This window comes from Carassius carassius, chromosome 4 (genome assembly GCF_963082965.1).
Source record: "Carassius carassius chromosome 4, fCarCar2.1, whole genome shotgun sequence".
In the NCBI taxonomy this organism is placed as follows: Eukaryota; Metazoa; Chordata; class Actinopteri; order Cypriniformes; family Cyprinidae; genus Carassius; species Carassius carassius.
This window is the reverse complement of record NC_081758.1, coordinates 10,231,732-10,255,649: the sequence shown is the minus strand read 5'-3', so window position 1 is coordinate 10,255,649 and position 23,918 is coordinate 10,231,732. Positions and strand designations below refer to the sequence as shown.

Genomic DNA, 23,918 nt, shown 5'->3' with positions numbered 1-23,918 from the left:
TATAAGTAAATATAATATGCTGATTTGCTGCTGAAACTTTTTTAATTTTACATTTTCTTATCTTTATCAGTGTTGAACAGTTGTGGTTCTTAATATTTTTGCATGGTAGTGTACGTACACCAAGCACTACCCTTACATTACACTTATATTAACATCCAAATGTTAAAGTGCATTGTTAGCTCTCTCACTAAATACATATTTGCTTCTTTATAATTGCACATATGTGCACTAGCCAAAATAAGTTGTATATTCCTGTAGCTCAAAAAATAGAGAATGCTGCTGGCAACACCAAGGTCAAAGGTTTGATTTGCAGGGAAGGCGTGAACTGATAAATACCTTAAATACATTAAGTGTCGCTTAGGCAAATGCCAAATTTATAAATGAAAATACAGAGACAACTTAGTATATAAACTACTATTTATAACCTACATCTCTAGCTTTCATGGATATTTTTAAAGTAATATCAATAAACATAACCATCTATATTAATTTTTAATTAAATTAGCATAACCTTTCATCTTTTGTCAAATGTTTGCAGTGATAAACACATGAATTAATTAACATGTTTCGTGAATATTTAAAGATTACATATCCGTTTATACAAGCCTTTTTTCCCTGAGATGATAGAGACCATGTGTAGCACAAGTCTTGTCTTAAACAAAGTGGTCATAGTCAGTAGCTGGTCCAGAATGCCTCTCCAGACTCTCAGACTGTTAATTGATGAAGTAATCCAGTCTTTAATCACTGTAGGGGCTAATAAGAGAAGCCGGAGTAAATAATGCCACTGCCTTGTCATTGTTACCATCATCATCATCAGCTTCCTGTGCGTGTGGACAGAAGAGAGTGCAGCAGAATGCCTGCGAGAAGGAAAAACCAGCAAACACATTAAAAAAGGGCAAATTATCTGCATAAAAATGTATTACGAGTTTGTTTATATAAATGGAATCCTGATACCAGTTTAAAATTAACTTTTTTTTGTAATATATATATTTTTTTAATTAAATGTAAAAATTCATTCATTTTTTAAGTAAACTTTTTAAAATGTACATTTAATTAAATAAAAATAAAAAAAGTTTAATTTACATGTACACTGAGCTGTGGTTAATTCAATAACAAGTACAAGGTTACCAGCTATTCAGAAGAATATTTACTTATATAAACATACCTGTGGCTACAGACACATTGAGTGAATCTACCCCAGGGTGCAGGTTTCTGTGTGGAGGAATGGTGAGCAGGACGTCACACATCTGATGCATTTCTGGAGACAGACCATCACCCTCTCCACCTGATAGCACACACACAGACAGACCTCCGTAACACAAAAAGAGCAAAACTATTATCAGTCCAAATAAATTTAACACCAACTTGCTGTTACCCATTAACAGGAGTGTAGGTCTGGACATCTTGAAGTCTGAACATGGCACAACGGAGGATTCAGAACTGCATTGCTCTAACCCAACAGTGCCAACAACTTGCCAACCTTCTTCTGCTTTCACCTGTAATGTCAAGACAAATTTGGTTATAGCTATTAAACAATGGAAATCCTGAAGATTGAGTACGAGATGTGCTTCGCAAAAGGGCTATGCAGACGCAGTCTCAACCTCAATGGCTTTCTTTAGCAGCCCTCTACAGGCCACAGAAGGGATTTTCCATTTACTAGATTTACAAGGGCTTTTTTAATTATGAAAACATACTGTACATTTCATAAATCAATTAAGTTTCAAAAACAACAAAAGAAGGATGTTCTATTCTGTGTTACTTTTGACAATAATTTACAGAACTATTTTCTGTTAATTTCTTCTGCATTTCTTTATTTTTCTTCACTAAAGTTTTTTTGTAAACATTTCTGCAAGTATGTATGATGATGATCCCCTTCCTAAAATATAAGCTAGGCCTAAACATTTTAATGTTATATTTAAATATGTGTAAGAAAAGCAGTGATAGCATAAAACAGTTTATTATATATGCTTTTACATGGTCACAGTATTTTGTTTAAAAAAAATCAATTTACAGATTTTTGTTACAATTAAGGATAATTTAATTGGACTTCTTTGTGATTCAAATTTGCTTTTCTCAATAATTGTGCTCATATGTGTGCCATTTTTGTTTCGCTTTGCAGTAAAAAACAATCATTATGTAATTATATAATTAATATTAGTGACATTAATTACCTGGTGGAATTCACTGCAATAATACTTTGATCACATATTGATTTGTTTGGGCTAATAATTATGAATTTTAAATAGTTAGCATTGCTTTCCACCCTCAGGTCAAATAATTGCTTTAAAAATATATATATAAAAAAAATAAACCCCAATTGTGTTATTTAAATGCCCTCTACTGGCTACTAATGAAAACTTAGGAAACTTTTTTTTTTACTCACATTTTTATTCACGTGTAAACAAAAATCCTTTTCCTTTTCCTCGATCTGATTTTTTCACATCCATTCTGAGACACTTCCATATTTGGTTTTAAATCAGATACATACCCAATTCCATACCCGATATGTCTAAACATGTAAATCCCATTGTAATTCCAAATAAGGTGAAGTGAAGGGATCAACTTCCAAACCTTAATCATATCTTTCAAGTTGCTGTAGCCAAACACCTCCATGACCTCCATTACACCAGCACTGGCTTTACTCACTGTGGGCGTCAGAGGACAGCTATCAAAGACAGCAAATAATCACAAGCAGAATTCAATGGTTAATACAAAGTAATATGTAATACATATTTTAATTCAATCATAAACAATATACATGACCAAATAAACAATGGTCTTTTTTTTGGATCCTATTAAACAATGCTATAAAGAATTAAAAACAAATGCCTCTTTTAACTCCACCTGTTATGAATGCTGCTGGCAATTCGATCCACTCCCAGGAAATACGCAGACCGCAAAATGGCACCAAGATTCATCGGATCCTGCACTCCATCCAAAACCAGCCATAACGGCCTGAGATTCTTCACCTCATGAGATGTCATCGGTCTTTCCTCAGTGATAAACCCAAGAGGACTTGCCTGCAGACACAAGCCCTGGTGCACCTTACCGCCGCACATCTTGTCAAGTGTCTGTTTACTGACTCGCTGTATCTGCACGCCCCGTCTGACAGCCTCCTGACAGACCCTCAAAATCACTTCTCTCTGTGGCCCCTCTCCGTTCTTTACAAAGAGACGACTCTGCTTCCTCCTGCTTTGTGTGAGGGCCAGCAAACACGGGGCCGCACCAAACACAATCTCTAACTCTTTACCTTCAGTGGACTCAGATTCTTTTAGATTATGCCTAAAAACCCTTCCGGTTTCTGACTCACTGAAATCCTCAAACCTCAGTTTCTGAAGCTCTGATGACACTTTTCCCCTCTGCGTTTTTGCTGGTTTGAAATTATCATCTCTGTTAGCAGCATATTTATGCTGCTTAGATACAAATGTCTTTCTGAGTTTACTAGAGGTAAATCTCTCATCTGACTTGTCTCTTGGATTGAAAAGTGCTGTTGTGCAACTATAGGCTGCATGTTGTGTGAAAGGTGTAAAGTATAATTCCTTCAGCCCTAACAAACAACATCTATTCCTAGTTCTGTTGGAGGCCAGGAAGACTTTGAAAACTGTTTTCCACGCCTGCATATTTGCCTTTAATTATTTGCTAAGATATGCCTTAATAAACAGCTTAAACCAACCTGTTTTGATGGTTTTAGAACCGTTTTGGGGACTTGTCAAACTGTTCAGGGCTGGGCTGACAAGCAAAATCAGCTAAACACCCGCTGGGAAACAAGATAAGAGCAGCTAGATTAATTCACTTCAAAGATGTATGTGGCTTTTAACAGATTATTCGTTATTTCTTTAAAAATATATGATTAATCTGCTTTTGTAGTGCTGCCGCTGCTGCTAACCAAAAGGTTACGCTGCCCTTTAGGATTAAAATACAAAAAAACTAATTAAACAAAGCAGAATTTTCTATTTTAAATAAGTAACGTTAAAATGATGTCAGGAACCGACCTCAGGCATTTCCAATCCTCTATATTCGTTGCTCAACAACAAACACAACCATGTGGAACAGCTTTCTGTTCATAGGCAGCGGTCAACCCGGATGTGAAGCATGGAGTGTGTTTACTATCACTTCCGCTCCCAGATCAGTTGTAGTCTTCGCCCGCGTTTCTGTGGAATGAGTAAGAGAGCAGCTCTGGCTGATTTGAGAACAGCGTCTGTATATCCCATAGACAGGTATATCCGCACCGAGCGTGCGCATAATGGGCTTCCGGCTGCTTCCGTTTCCGTTAGTGTGCTACGTTACTATGCAACGAGACGCAGATGCGTCGCGTTAACTTCCTACCGGAGTATCCCTTTAAGAAGTAAATAATTTAAAACTGTTTGTCCTTGTTCATGCTTGGTGTGAGTTTTTTTAATAGTCAACCGATGCAAAGAAAACACTACAGCTAAGACTTGTATCTTTTGAGGCCGAGTGTCAGATATGGGCGACGGTTGGTGCACTGACACCGGAGAAGCGGTGTATCGTTCACGGGATGCAGTTAAAAACCTACGAATACGGTAAGTGACGTTGTCTGAGTGTACTTGACATCTAAAATAAAAGTATACACACTATGAAATGCACCAAATGTATGTTCAACTCCATGATATATGTTGAGGTACTATGGTTTGCCCATCTTACAAATAAGTGCACCATGAAACTTTCAAGGTATCTTTACCATGATTCTGAATGATTACTAAATCCATGTACCACTGTATTTACTTCACACGATGCTCCAAGTCACTAAAAATAATGCAACTGTAATATGCCCAAAAACAACATGTAAAGTGACATAAAGCCAAGTATGGTGACCCATACTCAGAATTCGTGCTCTGCATTTAATCTATCCAAACACACACACACACACACACACGCACGCACGCACACACAGACACACACACACACACACACACACACACACACACACCCACCCAGTGCAGTGGGGGATTCAGTGCCTTGCCCAAGAGCACCTCAGTCATGGTATTGCCGGTGTTCTGTCGATTTGTCCTACGCTTTCAGATTTTCCTACCTCCCGTTAAAACAGTGGGTAGTTTTTACGAAAAATGCTACTGTAAAGTTATGGTTTATTAATGTCTACACCTACCACAACCCTAAACCTACCCTTACAGTACTGCAAATACAGTAATTATGTGTTATATTCGCGGTTGTAGCTAGAAGGGATACAGCTACAGGAAACCAACAATAAATATTCTTTTCTAACAATTAGATTGCGTTTTTATTAAAGCCTACACCTACCCCAACCCTATACCTACTCTTACAGTAATGCAGATACTTTAAATATCGTTGTTTAGCATGAGAAAAAGGACGCGATATTGATGTGCGCATGCGCAGGAAAATCTGACGGGTAGGATAAAATGTTAGGACACCGGCCCGAGACTCAAACCCACAACCTTAGGGTTTGGAGACAAACAATTAGGCCACGACTTCCCCATGTATTACATGGTACCGTAGCTGTTTTGTTTCTGTTTCAGAGTGCGCATACAGCGTGTGACCTCCACAGCCGCTCTGTCTCAACATCTCCATCAGCAAGTGCTTTCTCAGCAGGAGAGAGGGGTTATAGAGCTGGACACCTTCAGCTCCCGGACACAAGCAGCTTCTAGTACGTGAAAGACACTGATATCAACCTATCACAACTATTCTCTGGAGTATGGTGGATAATAATTTTCTCGTTCTCTTTCTAACAGCCACTGATGCGGAGGAGCTGGTGGTTGGTTGGCAAGAGAAGGTCTTCAGTCCGGTAGGCCACTAGTGAGGGCAAAGCTGTGTGTGTGTGTGTGTGTGTGTGCTACTAAATTAAGGTGACCAGATTTCTGACATTTCTGGAACCGGGGACATTTCCCATTTAAGTGATCAAAATATCATTGAAATATAATTTGTTATAATTTTTTATTATTATTATTATAGTAACCATTGTGAACCTCAAACAGTACAAAACAATATTATAACAAGATTATGACTTTACAAAAACCCATTATATGAGAACATGATAAATACATTTTATAAATTGTACAATACATAATAATTTTCATTTTTACGCAAACTGATTGTACTGTTTACAACAATTACAACTATTTTTAACTTTTTGTAGTAACTTAAGTATTAATAAGACTAAATCACTCAAGATGACCGTACTGATTATTTTATTACTTGGCTCATCACATAACAGAGCATTCATACCACGAGTTATCACTTCCTCTCTCTGTTTACAACCACCCCCGGGACCCACATGGTCCTGGAGGTCAACTGCACCATCTGAGGTGTGGAGTGGAACTGCAGGCAAGTATAACATAAATATCAGGATACTACATCCCTCCCCCCTTAAGAGAAAACTTGACTTGAGGGATCTCACTACTATTTCACAAAGTCTTTCAGGTAAGTAGGAGTCTGTCTTGTGCGCTCAGAGCGGCGCAGCACAGGTAGTGGATCTGCCTCTGTTTCTGTCTGTTCCACAACTGAGGGGTGTGCTTGGGCTGTCTCAGAAGCAGTCATTCTCTCTCTGACCGAAGTGGTGACGGCAAAATCTGCAGGCGGGCCCTCCAATACTGTATCAGAGACCTGAAGACCGGTAGGCTCCTCTGTACTCTTAGGCATAGGCGCTTCACCAGTTACTATGGTATGCCGTTTTTTTATTTGATCGACATGACGTCTCATGACTCTTCCATCTCCTGTTTGTACCGTATAGTATACAGGTCCTGTGCTCTCTTCAACGACCGCTGGTACCCAACGGGGTCCATGACTGTAGTTTCGGGTGTACACCTCATCCCCAGGAGAAAAACTCCTCCACTTACTATGTGCGTCATGTTGTTCTTTCTGCTTGAGTTGTTTCTTACGTATCTTTGACTTCACATCAGGCAGTAGAAGATCCAGTGTTGAGCGCAATCTCCTGGACATGAGCATTTCAGCTGGTGACAATCCGGTCGTGGTTTGCGGTGTAATTCTGTAATTAAACAGAAATCTAGCTATTCTTGTGTCCAGAGTGTCTCCTTTTATCTTCTTTATTCCTTGTTTGAACGACTGTACAGCTCTTTCCGCTAGGCCGTTTGACGCCGGGTGGAATGAAGCGGATGTTATGTGCTGTATGCCATTCTGTTTTAGGAATGCTTGAAACTCTTGGCTTGTGAAGCAAGTTCCATTATCGGATACTAAGGTCTGGGGCAGGCCATGTATGCTAAAACACTGTCTGAACTTTTCAACGGTCACTTGACTTGTTGCTGTGCTTGTTGGGTACACGTCAATCCATTTGGAGTGTGCGTCTACAATGACAAGGAACATTTTTACTAGAAACGGGCCGGCGTAATCCACATGCAGTCTGCTCCAGGGTGTCTCCGGCCATTCCCATGGATGTAGCGGTGCTCCTGCTGGAGGGTTCCTGCTTTCCTGACATGTATGGCAGGACTGCACTTCCTTTTCAATTTCGGAGTCCATCCCCGGCCACCAAACGTATGAACGTGCTAAGCCCTTCATTCTCGATATTCCTGGGTGTGTGTGGTGTAACTGTTTTAAAATGGCTTCCCTACTCCTTTGCGGAATGACCACTCTGGCCCCCCAGAGCACACACCCATCTTTCACGCTCAGCTCCAGTTTTCTCTGACTGTAGGGTTTGTACACTGCATCCACCTCTCTCGGCCATCCTTTTAGACACCATACTAGCACTTGGGAGAGTGTTTCGTCCTTAGCTGTCCACTGTCTAACCTGTTTTGTCGTGATTGGTGGATCCTCCATGACCTCCAACATGAGGACCTGCTCTGTCTCATCCTCTTCCTCTGTTTGCGGCAGTGGTAGTCTGCTCAGTGCATCTGCATTTGTATGTTCCTGGCCAGGTTTGTATATGATCTTATACTCATAAGCTCTGAGGAGTGTCGCCCACCTCTGTACTCTTGGTGACCCCATCTGTGGCACTGGCTTTTTCTCATGAAAAAGTGATATCAGTGGTTTGTGGTCAGTGGTGATTTTGAATGTTCGTCCGTAGATGTATTTGTGAAACCTTTTGATCCCAAAAATGACGGCTAACCCCTCCTTATCGAGCTGTGAGTAGCGCTTCTCTGCTGGTGTTAGTGTGCGTGACATGAAGCCTAAAGGTTTTTCACTACCGTCTTCCATGACATGTGACAGTACGGCACCTACTCCGTATGGAGAGGCATCGCACGCAAGCACTAAATCTTTGTCCGCTGAATAGTGACCCAGGACTTTAGCTGATTTCAGCAACTGTTTTGAGTTCTGGAAAGCTTCTTCCTGCTCCTTGTTCCAGGCCCACGGAACATCTTTCCTCAGCAGCTTGTGTAACGGGGCTAAGCGTGTAGCTAGACTAGGGAGGAACTTGTTATAATAATTCAAAAGACCTAGATAGGCCTTTAGCTCAGTTACTGTGGTGGGAGATGGAGCTTCCTCTATGGCTCTCACCTTGCTCTGTACAGGATGTAAGCCTTCAGCATTAACTACATGCCCTAGATATTCCACCTCATTTTGTAGAAACGCACATTTGCTTCTGTGAAGTCGTAGGCCAGCGTCTTTCAGTCGCCTAAGTACCTCATCCAGTGTTCTCAGATGTTCGACTTCATCTCTCCCCGTCAGAATAATGTCGTCTAGGTACACAGCCACTCTTGGAAGGTCTTGTAGCAGGTTTTCCATCGTTCGTTGGAAGATGGCGGGAGCTGATGAGACTCCGAAAGGTAGCCTATTGTAGGTGAACAGGCCTCGGTGTGTGTTTATTGTGAGGTATTTCTTTGAGGCATCATCCATTACGATCTGTTGGTAGGCGTGGCTTAGATCGAGCTTGGAGAACGGTTTTCCTCCTGACAGAGTATTGAACAGGTCTTCGACACGTGGAATAGGGTATTGTTCTAGTGAGGAGGCACTGTTAACGGTTAGTTTGTACTCTCCGCATATTCTGACCGACCCATTTGGCTTCAAGACAGGAACTATGGGCGCGGCCCATTCAGCGTATTTAACGGGAGCTATGATGTTCTCCTTCAGCAGCCTGTCTATCTCCTCTTCTACTTTTGCCCTCATGGCATAAGGGACTGAGCGGGGCCGATAGAATTTAGGATGTGCTTCCGCAGATACTCGAATTGTTGCTTTCATGCCCTTTAACATGCCTAACTCCTGCTTGAAAACATCCTCATTTCTCATGAGCACTTCCGGTTGACTTTGTGCCTCTGTTCTCACATTTTTGATTTCTTCCCACTTCAACTTTAGAGCCTCTAGCCATCCTCTTCCTAGCAAGCTAGGTCCTGTACCTTTAACCACCACTAGGGGCAACGTCTTTACTTGCTGCTCGTAGTTGATTTCCACATTGGCTACCCCCACTACTTTGATTTTCTCCCCTGTATACGACTTCAGTAGAAGTTTAGTTTGTCTTATTTGCGGACGTTGCTTTTCGTTCCACATCTCATTGAACTTCATCTCATTCATTATGCTTACACTGCATCCTGTATCAATTTCAAAAGGTACTGCCTTCTTATTCACTTTCATCGTCACTTCAAACGGTTTTATTCTCTGAATTGATGTCTCCGTTTCCATGCAATTTAATGTGAATGCTTCCTCTTCGGATCTATCACCATCCTGCTTTTCACAGTCTACGTTATGTGATCGATGTGGGCATGAACGCCGCTCTGCTCTGTAGGTTTTCTCTGCTCTGTATGTTTTCTTTTCACTGGGACGTGCACCTTCCTTATTTCTATTTCGGCAAGCTTTAGCTATATGTCCTACTTTCCCGCAGCAGTGACACTTTGCGTCCTTAAATTTACACTCGGCTGCACTGTGTTGCTTCCCATGACATCGGTAGCATTCTTTATCTCTCTTTTTCCATTCTCCCTCCTTTTTTAGTGTTAATACTGCACACAAGTCGGTCTCTTAACATCTGTTCCAGCGTAACACCATAGTTACAATCATGTGCTAATCGTCTCAGTTCTGCTACGTATGCACTGACGGTCTCAGTAGGCTGGCGGGAGCGCGAGTCAAATTTGTATCTCTGCACTATTTCGCTCGGTTTTGGATTGAAGTGCTCTTTCATTAAAGTTTTCAACTGACCGTATGTTTTCGAGCTGGGCTTATCTGGACTCACCAGGTTCCTTATGAGCTTGTATGTGGCTGGTCCCACCACGCTGATGAGGATAGCTCTCTGCTTTTCTCCATCATCAATTCCGTTAGCTTCAAAAAACTGCTCTAGTATCTCACAATATTCTTCCCATGTCTGCTCCTTCACGTCAAACGCAGACAGAGTGCCTATCATTGTCGTCATCTTTGCGTTTGTCTCCGTGAATCCTCCGGTCCAATGCTAGCCTCTCACTCTCTCACCGTCAGCTCTCTAAACTCATCCAGTGTCATCCATCTTCAAAACTACTCTTATTTCATCCCTCCAATATCCTCGTCGCCAATATGTAGTAACTTAAGTATTAATAAGACTAAATCACTCAAGATGACCGTACTGATTATTTTATTACTTGGCTCATCACATAACAGAGCATTCATACCACGAGTTATCACTTCCTCTCTCTGTTTACAACCACCCCCGGGACCCACATGGTCCTGGAGGTCAACTGCACCATCTGAGGTGTGGAGTGGAACTGCAGGCAAGTATAACATAAATATCAGGATACTACACTTTTCACAGAGGTGGAAAGTAACGAATTACATTTACTCGCGTTACTGAAGCTTTTTTGTGTACTAATACTTTTTAAAGTAATTTTTTAAATCTGTAATTTTACTTTTACTTAAGTATATTTTGTTTGAAGTATTGTACTTCGCTACATTAATTACTGAGTAAAAAAAAAAAAAAAAATCGCTACCTGGAAACTACGGCAGTAAATAATGGGCAGGAGGGCAAACTGGCGCTAAAATCACAAGAAAGATGTAGACGGTCAAAACAGGCGTTAGTGGTGCAGACACCGCTGAAAATGAAACCCCGTCATATTCTGAAGTTGAACTCGAAGGAAATGAAGTGAACCCTGGCCATATGTATGCTCTATTATGCAGTGTAAGCTTTACTTGTTTAGGAAGACCAAACTAGCAGCTTATAAAATCTCGACAAGACATCAACCCTTCGCAAGAATGTAGAGGTAAGCTAAATAATTGCATCGTTGCAGTGGTGGTTAAAATGAAGCTTTGACATTTTAGCAAGAGGTTTTGCACAAATTAGCCAAAAAGACAGTGGTGAGGAGTGTGCTATTTTTGTTTTAATGATGTGCACGCGCATTTATAGTGCGTTCTTTCACTGTGTGATTCAGTCTCATAAAATGCATTTAGCATGATCACAAAATTGAAGATATAGGGGCAGAAAATTCACATATTTATATAATTTCATATATTAAATCAAAATCACACAAAGAATGCCATCTTTTCCTCCAAAAATCATCATGAATATATACATACATATATATAACAGTTCAGTAAACAAGTTAATTAAGAGACTTGCGTTTTAGACACCATATTGCCTTTTTTAGCTCTATTTCTACAACAGAAAATAATTCCAAACACAGCCACCAAAGCACAGTTTTGCGTCTCTGAGCAACGTGACAGTGTTTCGTTCCTGAATGAATCAACCGTTTAAATGATTCGGTTCAATCGCAATGACTCACTTATTAACAGTGACTTGCTGACACATACAGGCCATTTTTATTTCACATTTAAAGTATCTTTTGATTATTTTTAAAATAATTAAATTCTTATCATTTCAAATGAGTATTCAACATTTTATGTCTTGTATATCAAAACATTATTCATGCATTTGTAACTGCAGGTTAAATGCATTCTTGTCCTGCACTAAACAGTGTAATACATCTAAATGCCACTTCCAATGAATCTTCTTCATTTCCTCTGCATTAAAAGATGAGTTTGTTGATACTGATTTGCCTGGTAACAGCCCAAATGTTTTATTATTCTAAATAACTGATTCCTTTAATTAAAAACAACTAGTTTGAGATTAATAGACCTAGGGGTGTCAAACTCAGTTCCTGGAGGGCCGTAGACCTGCAGAGTTTAGTTCTAACCCTGCTCCAGCACACATATCATGTAGTTTTCAAATAAACCTAAATGATTAGATTAGCTGGATCAGGTGTGTTTAATTAGGGTTATATCTAAACTGTGCAGGACTGTGGCCCTCCAGGAACTGAGTTTGACAACCTTGGCCTGTCCCATTTTTGACTCCCTTCCACTGTTAAAATGTAACTAAGTAATTTTTACTCTGAGTAAATTTTAAATGAGCTACTTTTTACTTTTACTTGAGTAGATTTTTAGACTGGTACTTTTACTTGTACTTAAGTAAAATTTCATTAATGTAATGGTACTTTTACTTGAGTAGAATATTTTTGTACTCTTTCCACCTCTGACTTTTCAAATGGTATTTTATGTTTTGTGCATGGAAATTACTCTTACTTTCCTTAATTAGGCTAATTATTTAGCATTTTAGACTCATTTTGAGCACAAAGTATGTGTTTTTGGCAAATGTAATTGTTGTAAGTGTTTTGCATTTTGTCTTTTGTATTATTTATCGATATATTCATATCTTTTGTACCTTCATGTGGTAAAGTTAAGATATGATGATGGAACTTTTGGGAACGTTTAAAGTTGTCTGCAATTCAACCCTGTCCCCTGTTGAAGCCCTGTAATAAAGCACACACAAACAGTATTTAATAAAACTAAAATAGTTAGTATGTTAATACTACTTTAAAAAAAGTTCTCTTTTGACAGTTGATTAAGTTTAAGTTAATTTCTTAAAGACTAAAGTAGCGGCACGTGAACAAGTGTAGCTTGAATTTGTTGGTGAAAATAATCAATACATGATTGCTCCAATAACCAGCTAGCTGTGTTGGTCAAGTTTTTTTTTTTTTGCAATGTATTTGTGGGCTGTAATGTGCTGTAAAACAGAGACATTTCCAGGAAAAGCTCCAAATGTGGACAGAACACCAAAAACTGGGACTGTCCCTGGAAAACGAGCACATCTGGTCACCCTATACTAAATAGTCAGCAGCCTAATTTTTTTTCATGGTCTACCTCTTAAGTTCTGTTTTGTCATTGGTGTGCAGTATGAAGTGGACCTTTACCAAACAGAGTCAAATTGTCAAACACCACTGGAGCGTCAGTATCACACAGAAATCATGGCAATGGAAAGATCCGAAAGAAGACAAAACCAGCATATTTTCACCTACACGGACTTTGATCGTTTTTCCAAATGGGAAGAGGTCAGTTGACTCTACCATTTTATTTTTTCAAACCTGACAAAAACATACACAGGTCATATTTCCCCGCAAAATCAAAATAAATCAAAATAAGAAATTTTATTTTGTATAAAGAAAATCAAACAAAACTTTAAGACCATTATGAGATAGTTCACCCCAAAATGTTCTCAATATTTGCTCACCTCCATGGCATTTCCAACCTGTATGCATTTATTTCTTCTGCTGAACATGTAAAAAGATATTGTGAAGAATGCTGATAACCAAACAGTTTCAGTTCCCAATGACTTGCACTAATAGAAGTCAATGGGAATGGAATAGGTTTTCCCGCCAAAAGAGAATTTGAGAAATTAAGAAGTGTCATGAACATAATATGATATCACAGTACAGAATCGTAACATTTTGAAATTAAGCAATTTTCTTTAAGCAAAATATAATTTCTGAATTATTTATTTATTTAATTATCTGGTGTTAGATATGACCCAGACATAGTTTTGACAGGCTTGGTGAGATTCACCAATAGATGTATAGGTTAGGCTGCATATGTTTTTACAGTTTTCAGAAGTTGTGATTGTATTGACAGCAAGCCCAAAGTCTGCTGATCCCAGCTCAGTCCACACCAACCTTTTTAGCAGAACGCATGGCCAATGTTAGACACAGGAGACAAGAGAGACGTGCTGTGTAAGTGTACCTAGAAGCCTATATTAGTTGCCTGTAAGATGGTTTTCTGTAAAGCATTTATCATATCTGAAATGTTAGAGGTTTACCTTTATTTATTTACTTCACTATTTAGAGAGTCTGTTGTTCCCAAGACACGTTTAATCACATGGGAGCCTTCGGAGGAGTTTATAAAGAACAGCCACATCATCAACACACCAGTGCAGACCATGCACGTCATGGGAGATCTTGGGCCTTCAGGAAAGTAAGTGTGATGATACTCTTCTTTAGCCACTTAAACATATCATACATTATAATTTATTTGACCGGAGCTCCACTTATAATGCAGTTGAAGGTTTTTGACACCAATAAGAGTATTTTGTATTTCTATATCACCATTTTCCACTATCTTTCTATCTTACCCTTAAATTTTAACTGACATTTAAAAAAAAAATAAAAATATATATATATATATATATATATATATATATATATATATATATATATATATATATATATATATATATATACAGTACAGACCAAAAGTTTGGACACACCTTCTCATTCAAAGAGTTTTCTTTATTTTCATGACTATGAAAATTGTAGATTGACACTGAAGGCATCAAAACTATGAATTAACACATGAGGAATTATATATGGAATTATATACATAACAAAATAGTGTGAAACAACTGAAAATATGTCATATTCTAGGTTCAAAGTAGCCACCTTTTGCTTTGATTACTGCTTTGCACACTCTTGGCATTCTCTTGATGAGCTTCAAGAGGTAGTCACCTGAAATGGTCTTCCAACAGTCTTGAAGGAGTTCCCCGAGAGATGCTTAGCACTTGTTGGCCCTTTTGCCTTCTGTCTGCGGTCCAGCTCACCCCTAAACCATCTCGATTGGGTTCAGGTCCGGTGACTGTGGAGGCCAGGTCATCTGGCACAGCACCCCATCACTCTCCTTCTTGGTCAAATAGCCCTTGATGCCTTCAGTGTGACTCTACAATTTTCATAGTCATGAAAATAAAGAAAACTCTTTGAATGAGAAGGTGTGTCTAAACTTTTGGTCTGTACTGTGTGTATATATATATATTATTTTTATATGACTCATTTAAATTAATTTGAAATAACCAGACATGTGACTGTGTTTTACAGCTTGGGCCTGAAAGAGAATGAATATATATTATGCACCATTAAAGCAGACGGTAATGGAGTAATCACAATAAAACCAGACTTTAACAACAACAGAGGAGCATACAGGCAAGACCTACCACTTCTGTCAGTTACCCTTATGAATAATATTGGGATGAGTTGATTGTGGTTACAGAAGGTGTATTTGACACCAGGTTTGAAACGCAGGGGGAGAAGAGGGAGGTGTGGAGGCTGTATCTGGAGAATGCCTCATCAAACATTCATGCAGAGGAGAAAGAGAGAGAGCAGCGCATGTACAGAGATGTATGTCCCTTTGCTCTTGCTTAGGATTGATGGTTTCACTTTCTCACTCGTTACCTGCTACCTACCTTCTAAGGCAGCATCCTAACAGAAAAGGAATCTCATAAGGGGTTGAGTTGAAACACTTCTGTGTACAATATTTTAATGTAAAATGTAAAACAAAAATGTGTTTTGGGATTGCCATATCTGCAATGGATAGAAATGAAATTTGGGCCTTAGAAGCACATTAAATGTTGAGGCACAATAAATGTTGCCTATGCAACTAACTGAGATAAAATAAGCAGTACTAAAATTGCTAGCATTGCGCCAATAGCCTCGTAATCAGCGAACCAACACATAGTGTTCGAGTCTGCACTCGTGGACCATTCCCGATCCAATCCCACCCTCCCCCACCCCCGTCTCTCTCCAACTTTGCTTCCTAAAAAAATTGAAATATGAAATAAAGATATATATATAAAAAATAACATATGATAATAAAAGTAAATAAGAAAATTACTTTAAAAACTATGGAAATAAAAGCTTTTACAAAATATTCATAAATTCTACAATAGTAAACAATTATTATAATACTAATAAAGAAATTTCATAATACTATAACACACTATGACATTCTATTCTGGTGGAGTCATCATTCTCACACCTTTCCTTTTCCTTTTTTTTTTTTTTAGCTGTACACACGTCACAAGGATTACCTCAATAGCCTGGTTGGCCGAGACTTTGAAATGGTAAGAATTGTAGATCTTATCCAGACTCATGGTCTCAAAAAAAAAATGTGTTCCAAATAAACAAAGGTAACATTTTCATTCGGACTGTCCAAACATTTCCTTTTAGCCTCCTCCAGGAATTCTTCGGCTGATTGTAAATGGAGAGATTGGTGAGTACTCACAGTTATCCTGAATCATAAGGATTAGGCCCAATTTACTGGGAGCAAAGCAGTATAACATCAGATCATCTAATGCATGCTTAAATTGCACAGTTCCTGCAATTTATTTTAATTTTACTGCAAACTAGTTTTCAAAGGTTACTTTGCTCGGATCATAATATGGCAATTTTTCCTTCCAGTTTCTGCTCAGGGCTATGAGTATGACAATCTTTATGTCCATTTCTTCCTGGATTTACCAAATAGTAAGTCAACCTATTTTCAGCCCCATAGAAAGGGAAAAAATATTTCAAAGTTTAAGTCACACTTATACATTTATTCATGGCATTGCATTTGATGACAAAATCAAACCAAGAGGTATTTATTTTAAAGAAAGCACAAGTAAATTTTTTCAAGCATCATTTATACTGTTTAAAATTAAGACAAAGGTACACATTTTGATTTTTAAACTAATTAAATAACATTTAGACCTTTTAAGTACAACCCGAATTCCGGAAAAGTTGGGACGTTTTTTAAATTTTAATAAAATGAAAACTAAAAGACTTTCAAATCACATGAGCCAATATTTTATTCACAATAGAACATAGATAACATAGCAAATGTTTAAACTGAGAAAGTTTACAATTTTATGCACAAAATGAGCTCATTTCAATTTTGATTTCTGCTACAGGTCTCAAAATAGTTGGGACGGGGCATGTTTACCATGATGTAGCATCTCCTTTTCTTTTCAAAACAGTTTGAAGACGTCTGGGCATTGAGGCTATGAGTTGCTGGAGTTTTGCTGTTGGAATTTGGTCCCATTCTTGCCTTATATAGATTTCCAGCTGCTGAAGAGTTCGTGGTCGTCTTTGACATATTTTTCGTTTAATGATGCGCCAAATGTTCTCTATAGGTGAAAGATCTGGACTGCAGGCAGGCCAGGTTAGCACCCAGACTCTTCTACGACGAAGCCATGCTGTTGTTATAGCTGCAGTATGTGGTTTTGCATTGTCCTGCTGAAATAAACAAGGCCTTCCCTGAAATAGACGTTGTTTGGAGGGAAGCATATGTTGCTCTAAAACCTTTATATACCTTTCAGCATTCACAGAGCCTTCCAAAACATGCAAGCTGCCCATACCGTATGCACTTATGCACCCCCATACCATCAGAGATGCTGGCTTTTGAACTGAACGCTGATAACATGCTGGAAGGTCTCCCTCCTCTTTAGCCCGGAGGACACCGCGTCCGTGATTTCCAACAAGAATGTCAAATTTGGACTCGTCTGACCATAAAACACTATTCCACTTTGAAATAGTCCATTTTAAATGAGCCTTTGCCCCACAGGACACGACGACGCTTCTGGACCATGTTCACATATGGCTTCCTTTTTGCATAATAGAGCTTTAGTTGGCATCTGCTGATGGCACGGCAGATTGTGTTTACCGACAGTGGTTTCTGAAAGTATTCCTGGGCCCATTTAGTAATGTCATTGACACAATCATGCCGATGAGTGATGCAGTGTCGTCTGAGAGCCCGAAGACCACGGGCATCCAATAAAGGTCTCCGGCCTTGTCCCTTACGCACAGAGATTTCTCCAGTTTCTCTGAATCTTTTGATGATGTTATGCACTGTAGATGATGAGATTTGCAAAGCCTTTGCAATTTGACGTTGAGGAACATTGTTTTTAAAGTTTTCCACAATTTTTTTACGCAGTCTTTCACAGATTGGAGAGCCTCTGCCCATCTTTACTTCTGAGAGACTCTGCTTCTCTAAGACAAAGCTTTTATAGCTAATCATGTTACAGACCTGATATCAATTAACTTAATTAATCACTAGATGTTCTCCCAGCTGAATCTTTTCAAAACTGCTTGCTTTTTTAGCCATTTGTTGCCCCCGTGCCAACTTTTTTGAGACCTGTAGCAGGCATTAAATTTTAAATGAGCTAATTAAGTGGATAAAAGTGTAAAATTTCTCAGTTTAAACATTTGCTACGTTATCTATGTTCTATTGTGAATAAAATATTGGCTCATGTGATTTGAAATTCCTTTAGTTTTCATTTTATTAAAATTTAAAAAACGTCCCAACTTTTCCGGAATTCGGGTTGTATGATTTATGTGGCTAGACATTCATTAGTCACTGTATTACTGTTTTGTGTAATTTATGTCAGTAATTCATGATATTGAGGTTGTTCCATGTTCTTCAGATTGGTCCAGTGTTCCCTCTCACTGTCTGTCTGGTGTGACGCAGACGTGTCGCACATGCAGTGTGGGAAAGGTAAGACGCCATTTTAGTAAGGCAGTGGCTATTTGCAAGTTTAAACAGCAATATAGGTTATTTACACTAAGTGAAAATAGCATGTTTTCTTAGCGATAGATGCTATTTACACTAAGTGCAAATAGCAGCTTTTTTATGATATGCTATTTACACTAAGTGCAAATAGCTATAGATTCTATTTACAATTTGTTAAAATTTTACTACTTATTGCACATAGTAGCAATTATCTGCACCTCAGTATTGTAGTACATTGTAAAACAGCATGCAATATTAACTGAGTGTAAATTTTAATTTAAATTAATAAATTGATGCCACCTTATTGGGACAATAAAGCCCTTCATACACCGATCCGATTGATTATATTCTTCATTTTCATTGAAAATAAATGCTTTTCTGATGTGATTTGAAATTTGAAAAGGGAAAAAAAAAAGTTCGCCAAAAGGCAAATTTGAACCCAGGTCAATCGCGTCAAAATGAACATGTCCCACGTTTTTCTGTCTGCGTCACTGGAGCTGACAATTAGTGCCTGTCTTTTGTAGTGTTGACTAGCCTAACCACACATTGGTGGGTGGAGTTAGTGTAAATAGCTTAAGCCAACAAGGTGGGCTATTTGTACTTAGTGTAAATAGACACTCCGTTTTTGTGAACCCCATCTCCCGGCTCTGTGTTCATGGAAATGTGGCATGCGTGTTCTCTGTTTTGTAGGAGGATGTTGCCTTTTTCTCCTATCCATTCAGCTTTGAGACCTTTTTCCATAAAGAAGACGAGTCTGATGGTGAGATCTTTTATTGCCGCAGAATATCTGTAACTAAAGAATAGAAAAATACATCACATAGACAACCTCCTGATGATATGAAAATAAATTGCTGATAATCTGTGCAGGATCATTACCCCAGTGGCCAGTGCTATATTTCAAAGTTCTTTCCTTGGATTTCTGGCAGCGCTACAGAACTGAAGGCTATGGCTTCCTGGTCATTCCCTCAATGCCGGGTAGGACAGTCTTTTGTTACGACGTTTAAGGCCCAATCCCAATTCTATTTTATAGCCCTTCCCCTTCCCCTACCCCTTCGGCTACCGCTTCCCCTTGTCCCTTAAAACAGAGTGTCAAGGGGTAGGGGTGAAAATATTCCCCTAAGAATTGGGCCACCACAACTATATGCAGTCACACGTCATCATTCGTCATCTAGCTCCTACAATACACGCATATACTGGTGTGCTGGTGTACATTAGATCCTTTAATTATCCTTCTTTATTAATGAGCTGCTTACGGACACACTCACACACACACACACATATTGGCAATTGCACAGCTCACACATCCAGGAGAAAAGAAACTTGTCAACGCTGCCCCACGACTTTTATTAAATACAGTTTAAATACTGAATCGCTACATTATATTTTCCAGCGACGAGAGGATACAATCGCTGTTTTTAAGTAAATTCCTTCTAAAAAGATAAACGCACAGATGCGTATACACGCAACTTCAACCCCCCCCCCCCTTCTCTCTCCCTCAATATTTAAAAAAAATGGTTTAGCGATTTCTAATTATTGGGGGGATTAGCCCCATCAGTGTCTACGGCAGTTATCGCCCTGATCAGACATATGCTGTGGCACTATCGTGCAGTCTGTAATGATATGACGTTAGTAAATATTAGTGATTTTTTGCAAATATTTCTTTGAGTAACATGAATCACAATTGAATGTAACATAAAACAAATGATTACTTTTCGTTAAAATCTTTATTAATGGCAAAAATGCTTACATTTATGTGTCTTTTTGTTTGCTCAGGCAGCCATGTTGCCGAGATAATTCATACCCCTTCGTTCGAAGTGTGGTCCCGAAAAATCTTCGTTTGAAGGGCTATCTGGCCCTTCCCCTCACCCCTACCCCTTCAACCAAAAGAGAATTGAGACGCCCCTACCCCTTCACGTGAACACGCGCAACGGAAAAGGGGAAAGGGGAAAGGCTAAGGGGTAGAATTGGGATTGGGCCTAAATTTAAAGTTTAATGTAGCGATGTTCATATCTGATGTTCTCCTGTATCTGTTCTTTTTATTGATGCATTAATAAATTCGCAGGGCAAATCTTACTACCACATAAATTTTTACTTAATTCAATGTAATTTACACGCCAATTAGGACAAACAATATAAGTTTATCCCAATTTGTAACCAGCATTTACGTTTTGTGTGTGTGTGTGTGTGTGTGTGTGTGTGTGTGTGTGTGTGTGTGTGTGTGTGTGTGTGTGTGTGTGAAATGGATGATATTCTGTAACCAAAAAACTCTGGTACAAACATATGCATGATCAAACTGGGAAATAATTTACTGTCAATTAAAAGTTCGGGGATCAGTAAGATGTTCTTTTTAAGAAGAAATTATTATTTTTATTTAGGAATAATATGTTACATAAATAAAACATTTCATGAATGAAACATACATCATGCTTTCAACTGTAATAATAATAAGACATTTTCTGGAGCAGCAAATCAGGATATGAATTGCTTCCAGGGCATCACAGAATGACTTGCCACACATGGAGACCCCTCCAGTCCGGCGCGGTGGCTGAACTGAGACGCTTCTTCATCGGCGGAGCTCCTGAACTCGAGGACATCAGTTATGTCAGAGTACCTGGAACTTTCAAGGTGCTGTGAAGATTTGTGCTAGCATGTCCAGTAATTCAGTTGAACAATTTAATCTTCTATTACATCTGTTTTTAGGAAAAGCGATTGAGTCGCTTTGGCTTTCGCACTCAAACCACTGGAAGTGTGACCTTTACTCTTAATTGTATCCAGCATGCCAGGTTGGCCAACACAAACAGTGCATTTCATGATTGCAGCAGTGCTAGTTTGCCCCTTTGAGACTATAAGAGCTTGTTGTATTTTATTCAGGGCTTTTATTGATGCCAGCACCCTAAAGAAAAGAAGACAAACTGTTCTGGATCAGCTGGGCGGCCACAGTCAGCAGGGCTCTGTCTATAACGTTCTGGGTAAGAAAGGCCTAATTAGCTTCAGTAACTTTATTGCTATTAATTAGAGGTATTTGCTAAGGTAATTATTCATATTTAGAGTTAATATTCTCTTGAATCTTGTTCTTGAATCTAAACTAACATGCACATCTGATTTAACTGGAAGTGCCCAGCTAAACCCAGTTCATTTATTTTATTTTATTTATTTTTACATGGGTTATAAAAGTTTTGATTTTCTTTGCTATATCTGAATTTGCTTATGTGTCACACATTTGTTAATTCATCACTTGAACAGCAACCAGTAACATTTAATTCACTTTATTTTTTCTAAACATAATAGTATGAAAAAACTGCTATAGTAGTTCTAAAACTACTACAAAACTATGCATAACAATGTCTCTGTTGTTTTTGGTTTTAATATATGTTTAATGCGAGGTCTCATTAAGAATATGATTCAATATCATTCTTGTTGTCATGGTCCATGTAACTGCATTTTCATTCAAACACACAGAAAACTGAATCTGCAGTCCGTACATCCATGCACACTGGAATGAAACTGAATGCATACTACCATGTATTCTCTACAGACTTACAATATATCATATTTTACAGGATGTATGTACTTTCTGATTTGGTGTGTTTATGATTTCAGAAGCGTTTCAGAGGGCACATAAGCGCATGCAGGAGGCAAGAGAGACTTTACCCAGAGATCTCATCAACACCTCTGCACAACTAAACTCAGAATCTTCTGCATAGGAACATTACACATGAATCATGCAGAATAATGCTGTTCACAGTATTTGTGTTTATATGTGTATGGTACATTTTGTATAGTTTTGAAATCTATTGAATTTTTTTTTCAGTTGTGTTTTATGTAATGCTTGTATTAAGAATGCAAATTTTAACTGTTTTACTTTTTATGAATTTACTTAATAAAAAAATGTTCTTGTAAAAAACAAATTAACAGAATTGCTTATTTAACTTATCAGTAATGAGGAAATTTCAAAGAAATTCTTAGATTATGGGCCAGATTTCCTAACTGGGCAAATTCCAAAATTCTATCCAAATTCGCAATCCCATAAAAGTAGAAAGTTCTACGGTTGATCTTCTGATAATGTGCAAATGAAAGAACACAGGCTCATTTTCATAATGACAGTGCAAATTGGCAACTATCGCAGCCATGCCATGCATTGTGCAAAATGTTTCACAAACTGAAAGATGTGTTTGTGCTATTAATTCACACAAAATATTTTATTGTTTTTATTTTTTCACAGTTTATATATTTTTTTAAATGTAGGGGAGAAACTGATGTTTTCAGTTTTGTCACATATTAATGGATCATGTTCATAATGTGGTGAACTACACCTGTGGTTAGTCTGGTAAGGTTGGAACTGACTTTAAACTGTACATCCACTCAAAAGACTCAACAAGAGTTGGTTCAAAGTAAATGCACATAAAGTGTAATGCAGCCAGTGGGGGCCACACGCCAAGCAAATGAATAAACACCAGAGGGCACCATCTAATCGATAATAATAATTCCTTACATTCATATACCACTTTTCTAGGCACTCAAAGTGTTTTACATTGTCAGAGGGTATCTCCTCATCCACCACCAGTGTGCAGCATCCACCTGGATGATGCAACGGCAGCCATATTGCGCCAGAAAACGCCCACCGCACACCAGCTTATTAGTGGAGAGGAGTATTTATGGGGATTGTTAAGAGGCCATGATGGTCAGAGGCCAGTGGGCCAGGATGCTGAGGTCACACCTCTACTCTTTTAGAAAGACATCCTGGGATTCTTTCTAATCTATAAACAAAAGCCTCACATCATAAATCATAGTAGGGCATTCATTTGATGTTACAGTTACCTAGTTCTCTACAGTTTGTGCTGAAAGCATTGCACATCAAAAGACATGCATTATCACATGGCCTTCATGTGATTTGGATGGATATAGTGAGAACATAATGTCAGCTATCAGCACTCCTGTGTTCACAGCCCATTGAGGCAAGCAGTCGGATTAGAACTGAGCTTCCTTTCCCTCAGACCACCTGTCCATGTGTAAAGTGAAGCGAAATGCGGTAGACTTTTTGGGCAACATGCTGCTGTGTTAATTGTTCTCCATTTTCATTTTTAAAAATAATGATTCTTAAGTAGGTCTTTGTCAGGGTGTACAGTTCCATGAAGAATCTTTAAAATCCACGGAGCTTCCCCGCTGCACCAAACGTTCTTTGTAGTGGAAAAGTGTTCTTTAGGCTATAAAAAGTTTTTTCACAGTAAACTATGGTTCTTCTGTGGGGTTGCTGCATAAAGCCATTTTTTGTTCATCCAGGCACTTTTGTTTTTAAGAGTCTAAAGAGGGTGGCAATGTCAAACCCCACCCGATTCAGTCCTGGCGCCTATAACACCTGCTTCTTTCAGAATGCATCCTGCCCTGACCTCAAGTCACTGGAGACTGCGCCACAACACTGAAAAAACAAGTCTTCTGAAAAAATC

The 23,918-nt window shown here is 38.7% G+C and overlaps 2 protein-coding genes across 3 annotated transcripts; one reads left to right on the top strand and one right to left on the bottom strand.

Moving 5' to 3' along the window:
- Positions 1 to 353: 353 nt before the first annotated feature.
- mrm1 (mitochondrial rRNA methyltransferase 1 homolog (S. cerevisiae)) lies at positions 354 to 4,188 on the bottom strand. 2 transcript variants are annotated; one of them, XM_059546567.1, is made up of 6 exons: positions 3,993 to 4,188; positions 2,845 to 3,903; positions 2,572 to 2,665; positions 1,376 to 1,496; positions 1,166 to 1,285; positions 354 to 857 (listed from the first exon to the last, which is right to left on the bottom strand). In XM_059546567.1, the coding sequence occupies exons 2-6, from the start codon at positions 3,618 to 3,620 to the stop codon at positions 814 to 816; spliced, it is 1,155 nt and encodes a 384-aa protein (XP_059402550.1). In that variant the 5' UTR covers positions 3,621 to 3,903; positions 3,993 to 4,188; the 3' UTR covers positions 354 to 813. The 2 variants fall into 2 exon arrangements, with proteins under 2 accessions (XP_059402550.1, XP_059402540.1); XM_059546557.1 differs by having other exon boundaries at positions 2,845 to 4,188.
- Positions 4,189 to 4,278: 90 nt separating this feature from the next.
- Positions 4,279 to 22,355, top strand: LOC132133655 (tectonic-like complex member MKS1). The gene is made up of 18 exons (XM_059546552.1): positions 4,279 to 4,541; positions 5,514 to 5,641; positions 5,727 to 5,779; positions 13,065 to 13,220; positions 13,798 to 13,895; positions 14,008 to 14,136; positions 15,030 to 15,134; positions 15,221 to 15,329; positions 15,995 to 16,051; positions 16,158 to 16,200; positions 16,389 to 16,451; positions 18,389 to 18,459; positions 19,165 to 19,234; positions 19,342 to 19,449; positions 20,966 to 21,099; positions 21,175 to 21,257; positions 21,346 to 21,443; positions 22,075 to 22,355. Exons 1-18 carry the CDS (start codon positions 4,465 to 4,467, stop codon positions 22,176 to 22,178), a joined length of 1,686 nt encoding a protein of 561 aa, XP_059402535.1. The 5' UTR covers positions 4,279 to 4,464; the 3' UTR covers positions 22,179 to 22,355.
- The last annotated feature ends 1,563 nt before the right edge of the window (positions 22,356 to 23,918 follow it).